This window comes from Salmo trutta, chromosome 32 (assembly GCF_901001165.1).
Source record: "Salmo trutta chromosome 32, fSalTru1.1, whole genome shotgun sequence".
Lineage (NCBI taxonomy): Eukaryota > Metazoa > Chordata > Actinopteri > Salmoniformes > Salmonidae > Salmo > Salmo trutta.
The window spans coordinates 37127724-37149783 of NC_042988.1; the positions used below are offsets into that span (position 1 = coordinate 37127724).

The following is a 22060-nucleotide window of genomic DNA, read 5'->3' on the forward strand; positions in this document are numbered from 1 at the left end:
GACACAGACATAGAGAGAGGATAGATGCTTATTTATTTTGTACACACCCTTTGAAAATGTGTGATAATGTGACAATACTGAACACTACGGTAAAAAGGTCACTGTGAGAGTAGCAGTATGCCTATTTATTTGAAGCAATTATTAGTCCTTTGAAAAAAGATTTACTAAAGATGACGTGGTCATGGTCGGGGGCGGTTCTTTAACTTTTCGGGAAATGAGAGTGAAAACAAAACCAAAGACCTGCAACTTCACAGATGAGACGTGCGCATAGTCATTTTCTAGCTGAAGTTGGGACATATATTAATCGGCATAAAAACACATATAAAATGGAATCTGGTGCCTATGGGGCCTCGCTGGCCGGAGGTGCCTTCGACTTTATGAGCTTTATTAAACAACCTCAAACCATAGTCCGCATCTTGAGCTGGGTGAGTGATTTACTCTAGGTTGACAGCCAGCTAATCGTGTTATCTTGGGAAACTTTTGAAGTAGCTAACGTTAGCTAGCTAGCAACCATAGCTAGCTGTCTGTTTAACTACAGTACACATCACAGTTGTATTGTCTTTTTATGGAAAAGCTTTGCTCATCGAGGCAAGAAGACAACATGCAAGAGTTATTGACCTGTTTTCTAGTTTGTGATGTTGTTGCAGTTGTGGAAAAGTTGCGAATGACACTTGGCTAATGCTAGGAAACAGGCTATCCAGCTGTGTCATAGGAGGGAACTTTTCCTCGTGACCAGTTTAGCTGTGTCAACCAAAACCAAAGCGTTTTGCCACCTGTTGATGATGATAGTTTTGAGCTACAGATGTTAGTAGCTTGCTGCTGTAACTTTAGCTCGCTGGCATGACGTGGAAGAGGTTTGTTTAGCTACTATCTGATCAACTGTCAGTATGACAGATCCACCACACCACGGTCATCCCATCAACTTCCGTACCCCTGTAAAAAGATAGCTGTGATGACAATTTGTTTGCATGCAACTATCTATTATTATAAGATAGACTATGTTTAGTTTGATGGGGAAAAACATGTTGTTCATTGATGTTGCATTACACTTCAACGTCAAGAAGAAATGGATATTGGATGCACTGAGCTAGCTAACCAAAAGCTGAAGCCCTTATAGAAAAGTCCCATTGGATTCCAATCGGAAATCATCATGGGATACAGGTCATGGGACCCCAGTTTGGTTGTTTTCACTGAAAAACCCAATGGGGTAACCGCAGAGCAAGCTCAACGCAACTCGCAGCTGCTCAGTTCACTTGCCCTGAGCAACCCCAAAAAAAGAAAATCAGGTATTTTTCGTCTCTCTGTGTAAAGCAGCCGATCAAGTAAAACAGTGCTCCTCTGTATGTGTAGCCTATCTGATGCTGTCTGGTCAAAAGGAGCATGACATTGTTGCCGCCAGTAGCATTGAATGCAAGGGAAGCCAGGAAGCATTTGGCTTCCCTTGATAAAAATAAAATAGCCAATCAGCGTTGAGCTAAACTGAGTGAGCTCAACTGTGAATGGGCCTGGCACACCAACAAAATAGTCAAGGGAAGACAGTTTGGATTTGGCTTCACACTAATCACAAGCCAAAAGTCATTTACTGAAAAAACTTGAATTGTTGCATCTTGTTGTGTCGTTGTCCTCTGGTAATAATCCCTTTCCTAAATTATCCATGGATAGAAATAGGAATTTGATTCTCCATACTGGCTAATGACTATTATGGCAGTTCTGATCTAACCATACATTCATTCATTGTCCCCCTGGCCTGAGAGGATGGAAGTTAAATACAGTTGAAGTCAGAAGTTTACATACACCTTAGCCAAATACATTTAAACTCAGTTTTTCACAATTCCTGACGTTTAATCCTAGTAAAAATTCTGTTTTAGGTCAGTTAGGATCACCACTTTATTTTAAGAATGTGAAATGTAAGAATAATAGTTGAGAGAACAATTTATTTCAGCTTTTATTTCTTTCATCGCATTCCCAGTCGGTCAGAAGTTTACATACACTCAATTAGTATTTGGTAGCATTGCCTTTAAATTGTTTAACTTGGGTCAAATGTTTCAGGTAGCCTTCCACAATAAGTTGGGTGAGTTTTGGCTCATTCCTCCTGACAGAGCTGGTGTAACTGAGTCAGGTTTGTAGGCCTCCTTACTCGCACACACTTTTTCAGTTCTGCCCACAAATTTTCTATAGGATTGAGGTCAGGGCTTTGTGATGGCCACTCCAATACCTTGACTTTGTTGCCCTTAAACCATTTTGCCACAACTTTGGAAGTATGCTTGGGGTCATAGTCCATTTGGAAGACCCATTTGCGACCAGCTTTAACTTCCTGACTGATGTCTTAAGATGTTGCTTCAATATATCCACATCATTTTCCTGCCTCATGATGCCATCTATTTTGAAGTGCACCAGTCCCTCCTGCAGCAAAGCACCCCCACAACATGATGCTGCCACCCCCGTGCTTCACGGTTGGGATGGTGATCTTCGGCTTGCAAGCCTCCCCCTTTTTCCTCCAAACGTAACGATGGTCATTATGGCCAAACAGTTCAATTTTGGTTTCATCAGACCAGAGGATATTTTTAAAAAAAAAGTTTGATCTTTGTCCCCATGTGCAGTTGCAAACCGTAATCTGGCTTTTTTATGGTGATTTTGGAGCAGTGGCTTCTTCCTTGCTTAGCGGCCTTTCAGGTTATGACGATATAGGACTCGTTTTACTGTGGATATAGATACTTTTGTACCTGTTTCCTCCAGCATCATCACAAGGTCCTTTGCTGTTGTTCTGGGATTGATTTGCACTTTTCGCACCAAAGTACGTTCATCTCTAGGAGACAGAACGCGTCTCCTTCCTGAGCAGTATGACGGCTGCGTGGTCCCATGGTGTTTATACTTGCGTACTATTGTTTGTACCGATGAACGTGGTACCTTCAGGCGTTTGGAAATTGCTCCCAAAGATGAACCAGGCTTGTGGAGGTCTACAATTATTTTCTGAGGTCTTGGCTGATTTCTTTTGATTTCCCCATGATGTCAAGCAAAGAGGTACACCTCCAATTGACTCAAATGATGTCAATTAGCCTATCGGAAGCTTCTAAAGCCATGACCTCATTTTCTGGAATTTTCCAAGCTGTTTAAAGGCACAGTCAACTTACTGTATGTAAACTTCTGACCCACTGGAATTGTGATACATTGAAATAATCTGTCTGTCAACAATTGTTGTAAAAATTACTTGTGTTATGCACAAAGTAGATGTCCTAACCGACTTGCCAAAACTATAGTTGGTTAACAAGAAATTTGTGGAGTGGTTGAAAAATGAGTTTTAATGAATCCAACCTAAGTGTATGTAAACCTCCGACTTCAACTGTATGTAGCTAGATGTAGTAGGCTAATGTTAACTAGATAGCTCATCGTTGCCCATGAAAGGAAGTTAGGCTAGCGAGCAAGCATTTTAGCCAGGTAGCCTAGGACAGCAAAAACTAAAAGTGTGTACTGTATGACAGAGTCATGAAAGAGAGGAGGATGGCATTGACGTTTCTGGGTGAGTCAATATGTATTGTTTTTTTTATTTTTTACTTGCGCGCATGCACACAAATCAGTACCATAGACAGCCATATTGTATTTAGCTTAATTGGACAACTGTTTTTGATATCTTAGTTGTCATTGTATTAGACTAAGCATAGGTGATTTGATGATGTTGAAATGGTGCTGGAATAGTGGAGGCAGCTCCTGTTTTCTTTGAGACTTGCGGTAACTCCATGGTTCTAAATCAATAGTTGTTTACAAGGCCGAAAATGCTGGAAACATTAACTTGCTTGACCATGCTGTAGTAGTTCATGGAACAGTTTGTGATCTTCACTGGAAAGATGTTGCTCTCCAATTTTGTGATGGAACAAAGGTGTGGTTGAATTTATTCCGCCACTGTGTCTTCTTATTGTCTCGGCCATATGCCTTGCTACCGTGATATATCAGGTTATAGAGCAAACAACGCAATTATGTAATATGGTTGTGTGTCCTGGCTTGGCTTCCTCAGTGATTTTACCCACTCACCAGTACAGCTGTCCAAAGGGTTCCAATGGGAATTCCAATAGAATGCACATTTTGTGGTTGATAGAGTAGCGGGTGGGTGTGGGCTGTCCACATCCACTACAGGTCGGCTTCATAAGGCTGTCCACATCCACTACAGGTCGGCTTCATAAGGCTGTCCACATCCACTACAGGTCGGCTTCATAAGGCTGTCCACATCCACTACAGGTCGGCTTCATAAGGCTGTCCACGTCCACTACAGGTCGGCTTCATAAGGCTGTCCACGTCCACTACAGGTCGGCTTCATAAGGCTGTCCACATCTACTACAGGTCAACCCCTGAGCCAGAGCCCCAGATATCAGTCACATACTGTACTGTACCACTCTTGTGACCATGTCATAAAATCATACCACACACACACACACACAAGGGCTTGAAAGTTAAGCATTTCACTGTACTTGTTCATGTGACAACTTGAACACCCTCCCCTTGAAGTTATCCTCTACCGTTACGCATCCCTCCAGACATATTACCTTTCATGTTTTTTTCCCCAGGACATACTGTATGTCCTCATGTGATTGGTTACAGGTTGTCTAACACTGTGCTACACCTGTCTTATATGATAACAGGCCTATGTGATAATATGATAACAGTCTTATATGATAACAGGCCTATGTGACGGACCCCAAGGTGTTCTAACCGACATGTTGTTGTCTCTTCAGATCTTTTCCATAGTGGTGTTTGCCACCATCACTGGAGAAGGCTATGTCAACCCTTCACACCTGCCTGACACCAAATGCATGTTCAACGGGAATGACAGCGCATGCGGCTTCGGAGTGGGTATCGGAATTTTGGCCTTTCTCGCCTGCGTCGTCTTCATCATACTGGACGCCTACTTCCCTCAGATCAGCAACGCCAAAGAGAGGAAGAACATTGTCACTGGCGACTTGGTCTTCTCTGGTTAGGGGATTTTTGTTTTGTTTGTTGAGTGATACTCCAATGCTAAATCTGTAAGGCTGTAGTTTGGCACCCAGAACTGAGACTTATGGTCAGATTTTTCCACGATAATCTTGGCAACACTTCCTATGAATAGCTTCCTTACAATGCATTACAAGCAGGTTTATAATGCCTTATGTCATGCACAATTCACTATACTTAACAAGTTAGGTACTAAAGGTGCACTGCTTATAAACATCTATAACTACACTCATAGTGTAGTTGCTCATATGGCGTTATGAATGCACTTATAATGCATTAGGAAGAAGGAATTAGTAGGAAATGTTACCATAAACTTTACTTTCCCTCCTCTGTCTGTCAGGAGTGTGGACGTTGTTCTGGTTCATCTGCTTCTGTGTCCTGGCCAATCAGTGGTCTCACACCACCGAAGTAGCAGGCATCCCTGTTGACGCCGCACGAGCCGTAGTGGCCTTCTCCTTCTTCTCCATTGTCACTTGGGTGAGTCAGTCTTTTCTGTCTGTTTTTTTTGTCTCTGTCTCTTTCTTTCTCTCAACTGGCATGTTACTATTTGAAACTGCTAGCTGCAGCTGGTCTGAGCGGTCGACAGTGAATGCTCTCACCCGCTAGTAATTCATGCTGATTGTTAGCGTTCTGACTTGCTACAGGCTGTCAGGCAAGAACAAGGCAGATGTATCCTTTTCCAGAGATGTATTATCTCTTGGTCACCACCACACAGCTACACACACACACACATAGAAGTTATCTTTGTGGTTCTATAAGGAAAGGAGAATACATGTACATATTAACAGTGATAATGCAGCAATATAATTTGAAATGTATATAGATTAAATACTGTAGCATAGCATTTCAGACCCATATTCACATATAACTACAGATGGGGAGAGGCTAATCACTGATGAGGCTGCCAGTCAGGATTCATGGCTCAGTCTCTTGTCCAGCTAGAGGTTTTCTAAATCAAGTGTGCAAGCGCCAGCGCACCAGGCATTCTAGAATCTTCTACTTATCTTACACACAACACTCTCTGGCAGTAATTGTAACATGCACATAATGCTCTACATCTGCTTGCTGTTTGGGGTTTTAGGCTGGGTTTCTGTATAAGCACTTTGTGACACGTTATGGGATTTTTTAAAAAGTATTTACCAATATTTCCTCTCACAGGCTCTATTGACTACATTTGCTTATACAAGATACCGCCAAGGAGTGAATGACATTGACCAGGGCTACACAGACCCAGCCAATGACTACAGCACCCCTTACCCATCCACCTCCGCCTATCCCCCATACCCCACCAGTGGGCCAGAGGGCTACCAGCAGTCCCCTTTCACCCCCCAAAACCAAGAGCATCCAGCACCATACCAGCCCCCGTCTTACTGAGGGACTGAACCATTGACCAGATTTGGGGGGGAGGATGTTTTTTAGTTTTTAAGTTGCCATTGGTGCCTGTAGCCTGGTCCCAGATCTGTTTGTGCTGTCTTGCCAACTTCTATGGCCATTGTCATGCCAAACACAAAAAGATCTGGGACCAGGCTATGGTGCCTCAGCTATGTGGACTGATCTCAGCACTCCACTGGTCCTCTCCTTTACCTAACTGTTTAAGTCATAGCTGGTGTTGCGCTTACATAATGAAGGGTGTGTTGACATGATTTAAGTTGGTATTCATATTGTAGTTTAGATTGTGAATGGATATTTTGCTGCATTTTTATACATACAACTAGAGGGCCTGAGCTGAGCTTCAGGTAGAATCTAAGGAAAACTGTTACTAGGGTAAAACCTAGAATGCCATGGAAAAATATGAGATTCAGAGTGCCATCACCACTTGAGGTAACTGCCATATGTTATTTCTGTTGTTCTCTGTACTGTTTGTCTTGTAACATATGTAATGCAGTCATGTGGACACTGAAGTTCAGATCAAACCACTAAAACATATGTCGCTGGGAACATTGGTTTGTATTGCAAATAATGAGGCTATGCTATGCTATGGACACAAACTGTATTTTTCTATGCTGCCTAATCCAGTTATATGGCATAGTGCATATACAAATACCTTTTGATAATTTCAATGTATTTCAATGTTATAGCCAGCCCAGGATATCAGAACTTATTGCCATATATCTAGAAATCAAATGTATTGCTAAATTATTGACAAACGAAGACTGTTTTTGTTTTTCTCTGCAAACCCATACTTTTATTTGTCCCAATAATGGGTGCACTGTCTGAAAAATGCTACCCTTGACGACTACTGTATATCAGTGCTTTTAAAACCCACCGCTGAACTCACTAAGAGCCTATTTCCCGTGCCCAGTTTAAACCTACTCCTGGACTGAAACTCACGCTTTTAATGGAAAATCTCCATTGCAAATAGATTTTCATCCAGGAATAGGTTTATTAATCTTGGTCTGGGAACGTTATCTTTTTGTCATGTGAATGTCATTTCTAGAACATGCTCCCAGGTCATGTTAACCCTTTCATTAGAATTTTTTTTATTGTAGTTTCAAACAAGTCTGTAATTTATTTGGTAAACGAGGGTGTGTGTTGTTTAGTATCAGGAAGGCCCTCTCCTCACCTTGTTTGTCTCCTACCGTCATCTATTCCGAACGTGTCTTGGAGAGGTTTTATTCAGTTCTGGAGTGTTCTTGTCCCCGACACACACCTCTTCAGACAAACTCATTCAGAATTCTCATAGATGAGTTTAACAAAATACCATCTAGTAGGTAATATATTGAATTTAATGGTATTCCATTGAAAGAAAACGAGTAGGCGGCCAGTACATTGCAATAACCTTTAGTGAACTATTAACAGAATATATTTACAAAATAATACATATGGGAGAAGTCAGCATACTACATTAGGACACACAACTGCAACGTGTTTTGACTACTAGTCTTCCTCAGGCAGCATTGTGATGATATTCGATTGAAAATTGTTTTGTAAATGACCTATGCCTTTTAATCCTCCTGGACATGACAATGACTTCCATACCAGACTAAGAACCTTCATCAAAAAACGGCATATTGTGCAGCCATAACCTGCCATTGTTCTTGGTATATCTTTGGTACAAGCTAATTTATTTACTTCCTCTCTGATGAAGTGATATCACCACTTATGCTCTCAGTCTTAGGTTTGAAGATTACACTGAGAGGCTTTGCAGTCGGTTGCACATAGTGCCTTATAAAAGCCTACCACATTACAACCGAACCTTTGCCAAATAAAGACTTTTCCTGTTTGGAGACTGTCCATTTTTTTTAAGAAGGGTGTATTCCAAAGGCAAATATTTGAGCAGCCGCTAAGGAGGGAGAGTAAAGGAGCTGGTTAAAAGTAGATAAGGTTTACAACTAGAACTAGTAAGACTACTTGTGCTCTCTCTCTGGGTGGGCCCTGTGTCACCTCTAGTTATGTTTCACATTGGAAGCGGAGCTTACTGAAAACACAGACATTGTGCAACATAAACAACCCAAGACTCTTGTCAAATATTTCAATGTATGCCAATGCCAGGAACCTTTCACTACTAACATAGTGTGAGTGGAATTTGAAGTCTAGCACCGTCACTGCTATTATGGAAGGACATGAGCTTGTTCGACATTGCAGGCGACTACCGACTGACTGATCTACAAAGAAACCTTGTATCATAAATAACTACTGCTCAGTCAGTCACAATTTACCCTGATACATACGGCCAATGATTTTAGATGTTCTGTTGCACCTGCATTGCAATGAGTTCTGGAGTGTCGCAATGACGCATATTAGATACGTTTTAACGTTGCTAACAACTGATACGCTTTCATCCACAGTTTACGCAAGCAGCGCATAGTAATCCAGAATACGTTTCAATTCGTAGGCTAGGTAGATTTCGTTGACTGGGCGGGACTTATTTTAAACTGTCACTGAACGAGGAAGTAGCCCATGGTTTCCCTGATGATGCAAATGATGGAGACTAAACACTGTAGCCTAGATTTAAACGAAGCTGTGTTGTCGCCAATCAAACCAATATCGGACTGTTATTTGGCGGCATATCACTTGTAGTGAGTATCGTTCTAACATTATTTATAACCGCTGCACATCCATGAAGCTTCGTGTCGCCTTTATTTAATATTATCCGACAATTCTAGAGCATATCCTAGTTAAACGGGAGCATTCATATGTTGTCACATGTACTTCCCCTTTTCATGTTCGAATTAGGCCTACTCACTAATCTGTCAGTGTGATAATCAGGGCTCGAGTTGGCATGTGTTTTAAAATACACTATATATATACATAAAAGTATGTGGACACCTTCAAATTAGTGGATTCTGCTATTTCAGCCACACCCGTTGCTGACAGGTGTATAACATTGGCAGTTAATTTGCTTTACTGAAGAGCTCAGTGACTTTCAACGTGCACCGTCATAGGATGCCACCTTTCCAGCAAGTCAGTTGTCAAATTTCTGACCTGTTAGAGCTGCCCCTGTCAACTGTAAGTGCTGTTACTGTGAAGTGGAAACACCTAGGAGCATGGCTCAGCCACAAAGTGGTGTTTTTAAGCACATAGCGTGTAAAAATAGTCTGTCCTGGTTGCAACGCTCCACACCAAGTTTCAAACTGCCTCTGGAAGCAATGTCAACACAATAACTGTTAGTCGGGAGCTTCATGGAATGGGAGTCCATGGCTGAGCAGCCGCACACAAGCCTAAGATCACCATGTGCAATGCCAAGTGTCTGCTGGAGTGGTGTAAAGATCACCGCCATTGGACGCTTCACCATCTGGCAGTCCGAAGGACAAGTCTGGGTCAGGAGAACACAACCTCAACCCCATTGAAGAACTTTTGGATGAATTGGAACTCTGACTGCAAGCCAGGCCTAATTGCCCGACCTCACTAATGCTCTTGTGGGTGAATGGAAGTAAGTCCCTGCAGCAATGTTCCAACATCTAGTGGAAAGCCTTCCCAGAAGAGTGGACGATGTTATAGCAGCAAAGGGGTGACATACAGGCGCAATGTCAGTGGAAGTCTGCCAGTCTAACAATGTTGTAAAACCCATTATAAACCAACCACAAGATCACACAGCACTGTAGGTAGAACCAGTATCTAGTCTTGTCATTTATAACTGCAGGAATGTAAAAGACAAGGTGATGCATCAGTAGGAAGATAGCCTACTTTGAATAGTGAATGCTTGTATGTGAATATTGTCATTCAACATATTCAAAACAATGTAAATGCATAAACTATGGCAATCCAAAAAGAACTTGAAACAACTAGGCCTAGAGACCTATTGCAGTGACCTTAACCTGTCACCTAGTAGTCTCTAGACAGACAGGATGCCTCCCACGATGTTGCTACCCGAGGTTAATCACCTAGCAACATTGTCACGAGGTTCGGATCTCCTGGCCTAACAGCTAAATTATTGAGTAGCTGGGCCCGAGTTCGAGTCCCGGTCAGGGTTACCCCTGAATTTTCTACCATCAGGTACCATCACATGGTATGCTCAGTTGAAAGGCAGAAAACAGTTAGTCTATGCTCATTCTGCAACCCCTGCCCAACAGCAGTCACAGTGAACCATTTATTGTCTTGATACACCTGTGTCCTTTAATGACATATAACCTTTGTAACGCCGAAGTCCATTATATAGCTGTTGAAGACCGTTTCTGCAGATGTTGCCCTTCTTTGAAAAGTTGCTAAGAGACAGTGGTTTATAATTAGAACCAATATCTGCGTGTAACTAACTTCTTTGCTTTATCCTGACATGGGTGAAATTCTCAAATTCATATTTATTTAAAGTAAATGTCCACTGAAAATCACTTTTGAAAGTTCATATTCTGTTACCTCATACCCAAATGTTGTTGACTCATCCTATACTCATACTTGTGGCCAAAGCATAAATTGGAGAAGGAGAAAAATATATATATATATATATATATATATATATATATATATATATATATATACACACACCCCCACCTCAAACAGATTTTTTCAGATATGCTGGCTATATCCTCATAGAGGATAATGTAGCTGGCCAATCAGCAGTCTAGTCGTGTGAATATTTTTAATGACCAGCATACGCCCACACCATTCTGTTGTTGAGGTACGCCCACACCATTCAAAAACAGAAAATATGCTTTTTAACGTACTTATTTTTTAAAAAAAATGTATTTTTTGTCATATTGTAATTAATTATAGGTCAAATTTAATAGACATTTAGACAAAATGGGCGATTACTTTAAAGTGCATTGTAGTGCAGGGAAACATATCAAAGTCTTTAAAATGACACAAAGACCATTCAAATGGATGATCAGAGTGGGTGGATAATAAAGTAGACTTATTATAATGATGAAAACAAAACATGTTATAGTCCATGCATTTCAGACTTCCACCGTGGTTTTACCAGTCAACACTCTGCAGGTAACCTATTTGAATAATATAGCCTGCTCCCAGGTCTGTTTTTACTGTCTTGCTAACTGCTATTGTCATTGTCTTGGTAGCACGAACAGATCTAGGGCCAGGCGACTTTGAAGACACCACCATCATGACATTGCATCGCAGACACACCTTGGTGTGTTCTCGGGTCTAAAGTTGTCATAGTGATAAGAGATTGTCTTTTTGGTAACGGCTGATACTAGATCAGTGAATTTTGAACCTTGACCTTTGTGCATGTGTGCACTGCAAGCATAGGTAAAGTCAACAGATTGTGCCTCTAGTCTGGGCTCGTCCCATACTGTTTGTTCTGTAGCCTGTAGTGTGGCCTCGTTCCATACTGTATGTTCTATAGCCAACTCTTTAGCCTATCATTCGTTGTCATGTTGAAAAGTTGAACGATATAAACTTTTTCAGCAGAACGTACAGTATGGAACGAGGCCAGGCTACAGAACATACAATATGGCACAAGGCCAGGCTACAGAACATACAGTATGGAACAAGGCCAGGCTACAGAACATACAGTATGGAACGAGGCCAGACTACATGCCACAGAACATACAGTATGGAACGAGGCCAGACTACATGCCACAGAACATACAGTATGGAACGAGGCCAGGCTAGAGATCATACGGTATGGAACGAGGCCAGACTAGTGGAACAATATGTTGACTTTACCTAGACTTGCAGTCCACACATGCACAAAGGTCAAGCAAGACAAGAGTGGTGAAGAGTAGTTGTGTCAATTACCTTGCTAGGTTTTCCCCTTTGGACTTGCGGTGGTTAATCAATACTAATCCCCCAAGTCTAGTTAAAGTTCACCACCATTGTTGCTACCCTTAGTCACGGTTGCACAGCCAATCCCTTTCAGCTGATAACTAAGGAGTTCACTGCTCAGCATTCAATTAACTCTAGGGCAACAGAAGAGTGTAGCTGGTCAATTGGTGCGGTTGTGGAATTGAGATGACAGTCAGCCAGCGTTCGGGAAGGAGGAGGAGAAAGGGTAACTCCATACTACCAGAGCTCTTGTTTGTTTCAGTGACAGCAGATCCTGCATGGACTCCGTGATTTGAGGAGTTTTTTGTGAGGTACTATATGGAGAAGAGGTAACTTGGTCCCAGATCAGTTTGTCCGTGCTTGCCTATACCTCACCTACTCATATGTATGGCATGACAATGACCAACGAAGTTTGCTATAGAGCCCAAACAGATCTGGGACCTGGCTAGAGGAGAGACATGTTGGAGATATGTACTATAGTGTGTGATGTCTGTAGTTGGGATTCCATCCATCACAGATACTTTACCCTGTAATTGATGCCGTGTGTTTGAGGACCTACATGCTCACACCTCAGGCACTTCTTAGTGCGGGTACACAAACAACAATCTGTTTTCTGGTGATTTAGTTTCAACCAGCTGCTGTGTGTGTGCCTGTGTGTTAGACTAGCATGCCAGAGAGGGAAGTCTGCCACAGAGCAGAGAGTCTCAGGGTGTCATAATGGACTTCTGTTTGGCTGGGGGCCCTGGCCACAGTCCTGGTATAAAAGAGCCTTTGAGCATAAGTGGAGCTGCTGCTGCTGGCTTTAGAGACATTATACCCTGGTCACAGGATGTGTTGCTCCTGGAACCGACTCAAAGCGAGGTCACAAAGATATTGTTGAGGGTGTACATGTTGGTGTATTTCTGAGAGTGCGTTTCAAAAGGATGCTTCATTCGATTTCTATACTGCCTTTCACCCTGATTCACATTTGAGATTTTTTTCAGCTAACATTTAGGCTACGCCACGCCCACATGCATTTGTTTCTTCTCCGCAATGAATCTGGATCTGAGTACCTCCATGACGATTTCTAGAATGGAAAAACATTCTAACAGTTATGATTGGTCCCAGAAACCAATGAGTCGAGCCAGAGTCGAATACTTGAAAATTCGTCATTGGTTTTGCTACTCTGATTGGTTAGAGATGATCCAATCACTGATTACTATGTTTTGTACAATACCCATCATTTTGACGTCACCACAAATGACTTCAACGATGGGAGTCTCAGACTGAAGTATGTATCAAACATCATCAGCCAACATTTAGGCTACATTGAGTGTAGAATAAATTTTTTCAGATGTATGGAGACCGATACTATCAAAAAAGGCCACCAGTAATGCTGTGGCAGTCAGTTTCTTATTTAGATGTACCAAAACGTAGGCAGGATTGCATTGCCTTATTCTGTCGCCTGTTGGCTATCTCTCTCATGAGTGATGTTGATCGAGTATCTGGCAAGCAGAACACATGAGATTTGCTACTGAGATTAGGTCCCTCTGGGATAATAAATCCAAATAAAATGTTATTGGTCACATACACGTGTTTAGCAGATATTATTGCAGGTGTAGCGAAATGCTTGTGTTAATAAAGACTACTCTACCTGTTCTCCACTTGTTAGCTTAGCCAAATCCTAAAAGTAGGCTAGTTTTTGAACACCATCTGACTGAGAGTTTTGAGTGACAAGGTTGCAGGGTTGGTTTCCGGGTGCCTACTTGCTATCTTTCCTGCTTTACCTGTTCGACACGAAATATTGTCCCATTTTATGTCACTGAATGGGCCACTCCCAGGATCCACGTCGACACACTGCCTGCACACCTGTAGCTCCCACTTCTTCCTCCTTCACAGCAGAACTGAGCTGTGGGATGCTCATTGTTTGTACATAGACATTCTCTTCCGGATCTGCAAGCTAGTGTTATTTCAGTGGTCTGCTATATGGACAGAGGTGACCCTTAAAGAAGAACGTCCTTGTGAGCAAAGATTATATAATTATTTTCAGTTTTTTACAGGCAAGCTGGATCTGAATGAAGCTGGTGTGTATTGTATAATGTTGTCTGGTGTGAAATCTCACACATTATTTCTTTTTTATGAATGTTTATGTACTGATTTGGTGTTTCACTGATGGCATTGATATAAGTCTCTTGTGAAAGACTTAACACATGTAAAATCAAAACACCTAATCCATGTGACATCTTCAAGGAGTTATTCAGCGGTTGTGGGGTTGTTATTGTGCCGTCAGATTCTAAAGCTGCTACATGTCACTCAAAATTGCACTGAGATAAGCATGATGATTGAGTCTGAAGACTTGTGAAATATTCTGCAACACTGATTGTCTATAGGATCTAGGCCTAAGTAATAACTACAATACATGGTGATCTACTGGTGTGAGTGAGTGTGTTGTGTGAGAAGGAGGCGAGGAGAGGAATCAAGGAAATACAATTGAGATTCTACCTGTGTACTGTAGCTGAGGAGGGCAGCCTCTCCCTCAGAAATCAGACCTGTGACCCTTCCATTCTCCTCTCCCTAACCTTTCAGGTCCCTCCCCCATGCCTGTTTCTCCAGGCTACACCCAACTGGAGCAGAATGATCCGTCTATGAACCCTCTGCGCATCTCAGTCGGAGGACTTCCCATGTTGGCCTCCATGACCAACACCCCAGACCCCCGATTCCGCCTCAATTTGAGGGCCATCGTAGCCCTGACCCTGGCCATTGCCCTGGTCCTCCTCTACATGCACCTGAACCCGGGCTCCCACTCCGAGGCCCCCAGCTCCCGTAACTGGAAATCTGGCCACACGGGGATGGAGGTGGCCGACCGCTACAATGACACTTACCCGCTCAGCACTCCCGAGCGGACGCCGCAGGGCACGCGCTACCGCATCGGGGTCATCGCCGACCTGGACACGGACTCGCGCAGTGACAAGAAGCTGACGTGGTTCAGCTACATGCGCCGGGGCCACCTGCTGGTGTCGGAGAGTGGCACCAAGGTGGCCGTGGAATGGGACGCGGAGAGGGTCCTGCTGGAGAGCCACCTGGCGGAGAAGGGCCGGGGCATGGAGCTGTCAGAGCTGGTGGTGTTCAACGGGAAGCTGTACAGCGTGGACGACCGAACGGGCGTGGTCTACCACATCGACGGCAGCAAGGCTGTGCCCTGGGTCATCCTGCCTGATGGGGACGGCTCCGTCTCCAAAGGTCAGTGAGGCAGATGAGGCAAATTCAAGTGCAGAATCGACCCCCAACCCATTCTTCCTAGGCACTCCTGTAGATCTGAAAGGATTCAATAGGTATAAATTATATGGTAATTGCTTAATCTTGCCTTCTGATAGGGTAGATTGAATTTTCACTATGTTGCTTACACCTATTTAATCTTCTCAGATCTCTATAAGTGAATATGGAGTAGGGGTTAGGGGTCGATTTGGGATTGTGTGAGTGTCTCACTGTGTAGACCAGGCAGGCAGATTTGGAACTTAATCTGTTTATTTACTCTAAGGGGTCTGTTGAAGAACCTTATCTGGGGTAGACCACAACCATGGCAATGGAATTTGTTGGATCTCATTCTCATTTGTAAACACTTGAGTGTACAAAACATTAAGAACACCTTCCAAATATTAAATCGCACCCTCTTTTACCCTCAGAACAGCCTTAATTCATCGGGGCATAGACTCTACAAGTTGTCGAAAGCGTTCCACAGGGATGCTGGCCCATGTTGACTCCAATGCTTCCCACAGTTGTGTCAAGTTGGCTGGATGTCCTTTGGGTGGTGGACCATTCTTGATACAAACTGGAAACTGTTGAGCATGAAAAACCCAGCAGCGTTGCAGTTCTTGACACAAACCTGTGGCAACTACTACCATACCCTGTTCAAAGGCACTAAACTATTTTGTTTTGCCCATTCACCCCCTGAATGGCACACATACACAATCCATGTCTCAAGGCTTAAAAAACATTCTTTAACCTGTCTCCTCCTGTTCAGATTTAACAAGTGACATCAATAAGAGATCATAGACTGACCAGGTAAATCCAGGTGAAAGCTATCTCATGGAACAAGCAGGTGTTCCTAATGTTTTGTTCACTCAGTGTATGTATCCTTTATAAGCCAAGTGAGAGAGTATATTTCTCTTAAATACTTTTTTACTCTTTAGTGCATTCAAAAGGTCTGTACACTAGTTCAGTGAATCATAAAATCTTGATGTGTGTCCCAATGACCCTCTGTCAGGGTTCAAGGCTGAGTGGCTAGCGGTGAAGGATGAGCACTTGTACGTGGGTGGCCTGGGGAAAGAGTGGACAACCACCACGGGGGAGGTGGTCAACAACAACCCTGAGTGGGTTAAGGTGGTGGGCCATCGGGGGGACGTGCAGCACCAGAACTGGGTCCCCAAGTACAACCTCCTGAGGTCCGCAGCTGAGATCGAACCTCCAGGTGAGAGCTGCAGGGTTGCAAATGCTAACGCTAACTGCAAAGGCTATGCTGACTGTGTTAACACTGGCTGTATATGCTAGGCTATCTATGCAAACTATTAGCATTCTTTATGATATTCAGATTCTCATGATATTCTCTCCCCAGGTTACCTGATCCACGAGTCGGCCGCGTGGAGCGACAGCCTGCAGCGCTGGTTCTTCCTCCCACGCCGCGCTAGCAAAGAGCGTTACGATGAGACGGCCGACGAGCGCCGCGCTGCCAACCTCGTCCTCAGCTGCTCCCCGGACTTCAAGGACGTCACCGTGAACCGGGTGGGTCCGCATAACCCCACGCACGGCTTCTCCTCCTTCAAGTTTGTCCCCGACACGGACGATCAGATCATCGTGGCTCTCAAGTCGGAGGAGGACGCTGGGAAAATCGCCTCGTACATAATGGCATTCACACTGGACGGCCAGATCCTGTTACCTGAAACCAAGATAGGAGACGTGAAGTATGAGGGTCTGGAGTTCATTTAGGAAAACAAGGAAGAGACTGAGCCGATGCCTTTTGAGGACATATATATATATATATAGTAGCTATGTGGAACATAGTTGTTAACTTTTGAGTGCATGGAATGTCAACTTGCTGCTTGTTAATTGACTGTGAAGACGACACGCAGCCCAATCACGGATCAGAAGCCATTTTGGTGTGACCTGAGGTTGAGCAGGGACGTGTTCATTAGCCATAAAACGGACTGAAACTGGGGGGGCTACCTGTCATTTTTTTGTTTTATGTTGCTAAACATTTAAAATAATAATTTTGTTGCATGCCCTAATAAACTCAACTCAAGGTTTCAGGGCAGAGACATTCTAACTGCTCAGTAAATGGGAGCCGAGAGTTGCCTAGGCTACCTGAACAAAGTTCTCTAGTTGATGATGTCCTCTTGATGGCCATCCTCTACCTACGCCAACGGCTGTCTTCTAAAGTAATGTAGACTTTGTAAGAATGAATGTACAAATAATCAATTAATCTTAAACTGTGATTTAATCTCATAAAATGCAGATAATAATGCAGAAATAATGGATTTCTAGATTTCTCCCCCCCCCCACCCAATGTATAACACAGTTTCGTCTTACTTTTTACTACATGAAATCATATACTTCAGGACACTATACCCTACGGCAGGGATCATCAACCAGTTTCAGCAGTGGGATGATTTTGTTCTTGAGTGGATAGTCGGCGGGCCGGAACATAATTACAAATCATTTCTAGACTAGAAATTGACCACAAGAAGCCCGAAGAGATATATTTGACTAAAACATAATCATTTCAAACCTTGCTTACATTTGTATATGATCACGTGTCTCTCTGTTATGCGTGGGAATACTTTGGAACAGATTTCCAAAATTAAAATCACTTGGAGCTGATTTTCTGGTGTTTTTAGTCTTTTATGTCCAACAATGAAAATGCAAAAAATAAAAACCTGCCCTACATGACTCCATTGACCTTTATGAAAATATGTTTTTTAAAGGAATATAGAACAAAATCAGAATCTCACAACTTTTAGGTTTTTGTTGTACTGGTGCTTGTTGAGTAAAATCGATCTTGATACACCATGAGTCTTTTATTGGGTGGGGTTGGGAATTATACAAAATCAAGAGACATTAACCTCAAAGAAGATGACTATTTGTCTGCATTACGTAACTATCACATCAACTTTTAGGTTGGGTACTATGAATATACCTTGATATTGATTAGCACGTGTGTGTTATTGACTATCATGTCATATGGATGTGCGCTTACCAAAGCATTTGTCATTTGTTCAATGCTGTTAATTCTGAATATTGATTGAACATAATACAAATGTATTAAAATCATTTTACATTTTGGTTAGGATTTAAGGTTAGCCATTGTTTTTTCTTGTCAAAGGTTGATGAGATTAGGCTTGAGCTAATCCTTGATCTCTCTTTGTTCAGTCAGTCTAATCTATTGGGGATCAAACTAAAACAACAACAAGCTGCCCAACCAGCCCCCTGTGATGTCACACTACATTTAGAGAATCCAGTTGCAGACGAGCAGTTTTGATTACATTAGAAAATACTTTCACCCCTGTGGCTATAGCCTAGTTAAAGGTTCAATAAAAATAAAATCTATATAAGCAGTGTCATTTTACAAGGCTTTTAAAAGAACCACGACGCGCGCAGCAAGACACCAAGAGGTAAGATATTCAACAATCTGAATGTCAAATGTCTCTGAAAATACGAGATTAACTTTTGTCCTTAGTGCTGAATATAATATGTTTGCTTTTATATTGGATTATATTGAATATACTTGATTGTTGTACACAAATTTACTTTAGGTACAGAAAATGGATTTCGTTCAAAATCAACAAAATGTGCTATGGTTTCTTATCAATGCAATGTCTGAAGTGGGAAAAGCATGTTCGCTTGATACAGTGATCCAGCATGGTCATTTTTGTGTAGAATATTACTTTATTAGAATAAAACTAATGTAGTTGTAATTCATTTAAGTTCCCTGTAGCTTGGTTTGTACTGTCTAGTCAACTCTTGTGGTCATTGTCATGCCACATGCCATGGCCATACATCACAAACAGATCTGGGACCAGGATAAGTTCAGTTGGCCAACGACACAATGAAATCTGATATTTCCCTTTCTCTATTCATCACACTTAAGTAATGTTAATTTGTGAATTACATTGTTAGAAGGACAATGGCATGATTTATATTTTTGGAGTAGATTTTCCTATGATCAGGCATCAGCCAATCGTGGTGTACTCCTCAAGTTCCACTCCAGCCCCAGACTATGTCAAGTCATTCACAACACCAAACCACAATAGTGGGATTTACCAGACCAAGGAAACCAACCCCATCAGTTGGTCAGCAAGAGTCTTTAAGAACCAACGAGAATGTTCCAGGTGTATTTCCTTCCCCGCTGCCAGTCTCTCTCCAAAGCAGCCTCAGCCAAAACCAGACCAACAGTGTTCGCTTCAGCAACCAACTGCTCCTAACATGCGAGGGCAGGTATGTCTTTCACGTCCAGGACTTCAAGAACGACATGGCCCAGATCCCTACTAACAGCAGTCTGGCCCTGTCCTACCCCTGTCCTGAAGGCCAGTATGTATTTCGCTTCGTGGTGAGACCAGAATACATCTGATACCACTGCCTGGCACAGATGCAACAATTCTCCTAACACACATCCACAAATCTAATAATTATGTCCCTGTTGCCAATCAGTTTTTAATAAGAGTTTGGAATGACACTACTGTAGTTTTAGAAATACAATATTTGATTGATTTGGTTACATATGCTGAAAGCATATCCAAATGTATCACTGTTCTTAGATTAAAATTATGCAAAAAACTATATTAACATAAAATGTATGCATGCACTTGAATAAAAGGCGTTTGAACATACAGGGATGAGGATTATGTTTTTCCATGTTGATTATTCCTCCACTAGATGGGGTCCTTTCTTCAATCATATTCAGTTGTAAATACTCCTTATGGAAGCTGAGTTCCTCTCTGACCAAACTCCTCTCTGACCCTATATGAGACCTTCCGTTTCTAGAAGAACATAATTAGCACAGTACTGGATGCCTGGATACTCTAAAGGATTAGAACAATACAATTACTGGAACAGACATTCACATTTAAGTCAACGACCCATAAAGGGTGGCCCGGCGGCCATATTAAGTGTACCAGTCAAATTTCCGTGGTGTAAGGGGCTTTATCCATTCTAGTAATTATATTTCTATTATTGTAACCTTGTCCACTCCAGCAGCTGTGATCAGTCCAGACCGACTGTGAACACTGCAGGTCGAACAGACATCTGTCAACATGACGTCAGCCATAGATGCTGTTCAGTGCTCCAGCAGGGTTGGTTAGCTCAGCATCACAGAGCAACTCTGATGTATTTTTAACTGTCGTGGGAACAAAGTTCAATAGTATATCTGTTTATTACAGAACCAATGAATAAGGGTGGAGGCTTGACCACTTGACAGCATTGGCATTATGTGTGGTCTGTGGCGAGAGCGAGACAGTAGCTCTTCTGTAACAATGTTTTTATAATGGGGAATTTGTTTTTGTTTTTATAGACATTCGTAAAAACACTTTTGGCTCTTTGCATACTTGGTAGTCATGAGGTCAAAAACGGACTCAAGAGAGAGTGTGTGCATGTAAACAACTGTCATGACGTTGGCCTGTGGGTAAGGTTTATGACCCCCCCCCATAAATACCTTTCTCCCTTCCCCTCTCTCTCTGACCCTACTGAAGGACTTGAATAGCCTGTGTTAAATATAGAGAGTCTGGGAACATCAAACAAATGGGGAAAAGGAACCATCTTTTGATAATAAAACCAGTTGGAAATATGCTTGATGACGTAATGAGTATGTATGTCAGTTCATTGTTATCTGAGACATTATGATTGATGACAGGACGACATAAACTGTACCTGAGAAAGTATACACCCTCTAGTTATCAGAGTCACATGGAATTGTTATGCAATTGAAATGTTTGATATTGAAATTGTTTGTTAGGAGATTAAATGTAATTTTAGCTTCCAAATGAGAGAATTGGGTTTTCATAAGGAAAGTGCCCTGCCGATCAGTGGCCAACCCTGTGAAGAGACATGGGGTTATAAACGATGAAACACCTCCTTCCCTCCTCTCCACTATATAAGTCTTTGACGAAAAGACATTCACGTGTTCCAGTACGGGAGGACTGCAGCCTCTACGTCAGAAGGACACACATGTTAACTAGACACATATCAAGGACAGAACTAAGCCAACCTCGGCGTGAGCTATGGTATGAACTGGTATGAACTTTGAGCTTATTCACTACAGAAGTGATACTTCCTAGCCGTTGAGTTAGCCGCTGCTAACGTGGGCTAGGAAAGGACGGACGACGGATCCAGTCTAACAACCAGACGAAGTTACCACCATTGACATTCTTAAGAGTTTACAGGAAGATCTGTTGGCCAACCCGGCCAGCATCTACGACCAATCTACCGAAGCGCAGCTCAGAGTAAATATTTATTGCATTTTCCTTTTCCAAATGGGCGGTAATTTAGAATGCATAAGATAATGTATTTACGATAGCATAGCTGCTGTTTCTTTGTTCCTAAATCTTCCCGCTCTTTCATTCAAGCCCAACCCCCCTTTCCTTTGTGTAACCAGCCATGATACAGGCTCCGTTCACCAGGACGTTTTCTGTATGACATCATTGTATTCTGTGTATTTGTAATTCTGTGTGATTAGTTAGGTATTTAGTAAATAAATAATTAAACCCAATTTTGTATTGCTGATTCAACTTGTTAGCCAGGGTTCGTGAAGATAACCAAGAATTTACAACTTTCATGATGAGACTGAAAATAAGATAAGGGTTAATATTGACTGCTATCGATGTAAAATATTACTAAGTATTTTAAGAGTTTATTCGGAAGATAACAGCTCTATAAACGTTCTTCTGTGGTGCCC

The 22060-nt window shown here is 42.3% G+C and overlaps 2 protein-coding genes across 7 annotated transcripts; both read left to right on the top strand.

Annotated features, from left to right (window-relative positions):
- Window positions 1-220: 220 nt before the first annotated feature.
- LOC115171816 (synaptogyrin-2) lies at window positions 221-8207 on the top strand. The gene is made up of 4 exons (XM_029728972.1): window positions 221-425; window positions 4725-4962; window positions 5321-5457; window positions 6139-8207. Exons 1-4 carry the CDS (start codon window positions 255-257, stop codon window positions 6352-6354), a joined length of 762 nt encoding a protein of 253 aa, XP_029584832.1. The 5' UTR covers window positions 221-254; the 3' UTR covers window positions 6355-8207.
- Window positions 8208-8885: 678 nt separating this feature from the next.
- On the top strand, window positions 8886-17111 carry LOC115171815 (soluble calcium-activated nucleotidase 1). 6 transcript variants are annotated; one of them, XM_029728969.1, is made up of 4 exons: window positions 8886-8999; window positions 14707-15360; window positions 16385-16588; window positions 16733-17111. In XM_029728969.1, the coding sequence occupies exons 2-4, from the start codon at window positions 14718-14720 to the stop codon at window positions 17101-17103; spliced, it is 1218 nt and encodes a 405-aa protein (XP_029584829.1). In that variant the 5' UTR covers window positions 8886-8999; window positions 14707-14717; the 3' UTR covers window positions 17104-17111. The 6 variants fall into 6 exon arrangements, with proteins under 6 accessions (XP_029584829.1, XP_029584831.1, XP_029584830.1 ...); XM_029728971.1 differs by lacking the exon at window positions 8886-8999 and adding an exon at window positions 12189-12452; XM_029728970.1 differs by lacking the exon at window positions 8886-8999 and adding an exon at window positions 12190-12470.
- The last annotated feature ends 4949 nt before the right edge of the window (window positions 17112-22060 follow it).

What these genes read in the sequence shown, in the direction of transcription:
- LOC115171816 (XM_029728972.1), top strand. Translation starts at nt 255, where the DNA reads ATGAGACGTGCGCATAGTCATTTTCTAGCTGAAGTTGGGACATATATT. An exon ending in TAGTCCGCATCTTGAGCTGG is followed by an intron (nt 426 to 4,724) that starts GTGAGTGATTTA and finishes TTGTCTCTTCAG; the next exon opens with ATCTTTTCCATAGTGGTGTT. An exon ending in TCTTCTCCATTGTCACTTGG is followed by an intron (nt 5,458 to 6,138) that starts GTGAGTCAGTCT and finishes TTCCTCTCACAG; the next exon opens with GCTCTATTGACTACATTTGC.
- LOC115171815 (XM_029728966.1), top strand. Translation starts at nt 13,937, where the DNA reads ATGTCACTGAATGGGCCACTCCCAGGATCCACGTCGACACACTGCCTG. An exon ending in GCTGGATCTGAATGAAGCTG is followed by an intron (nt 14,205 to 14,706) that starts GTGTGTATTGTA and finishes CTAACCTTTCAG; the next exon opens with GTCCCTCCCCCATGCCTGTT. An exon ending in AGCTGAGATCGAACCTCCAG is followed by an intron (nt 16,589 to 16,732) that starts GTGAGAGCTGCA and finishes TTCTCTCCCCAG; the next exon opens with GTTACCTGATCCACGAGTCG.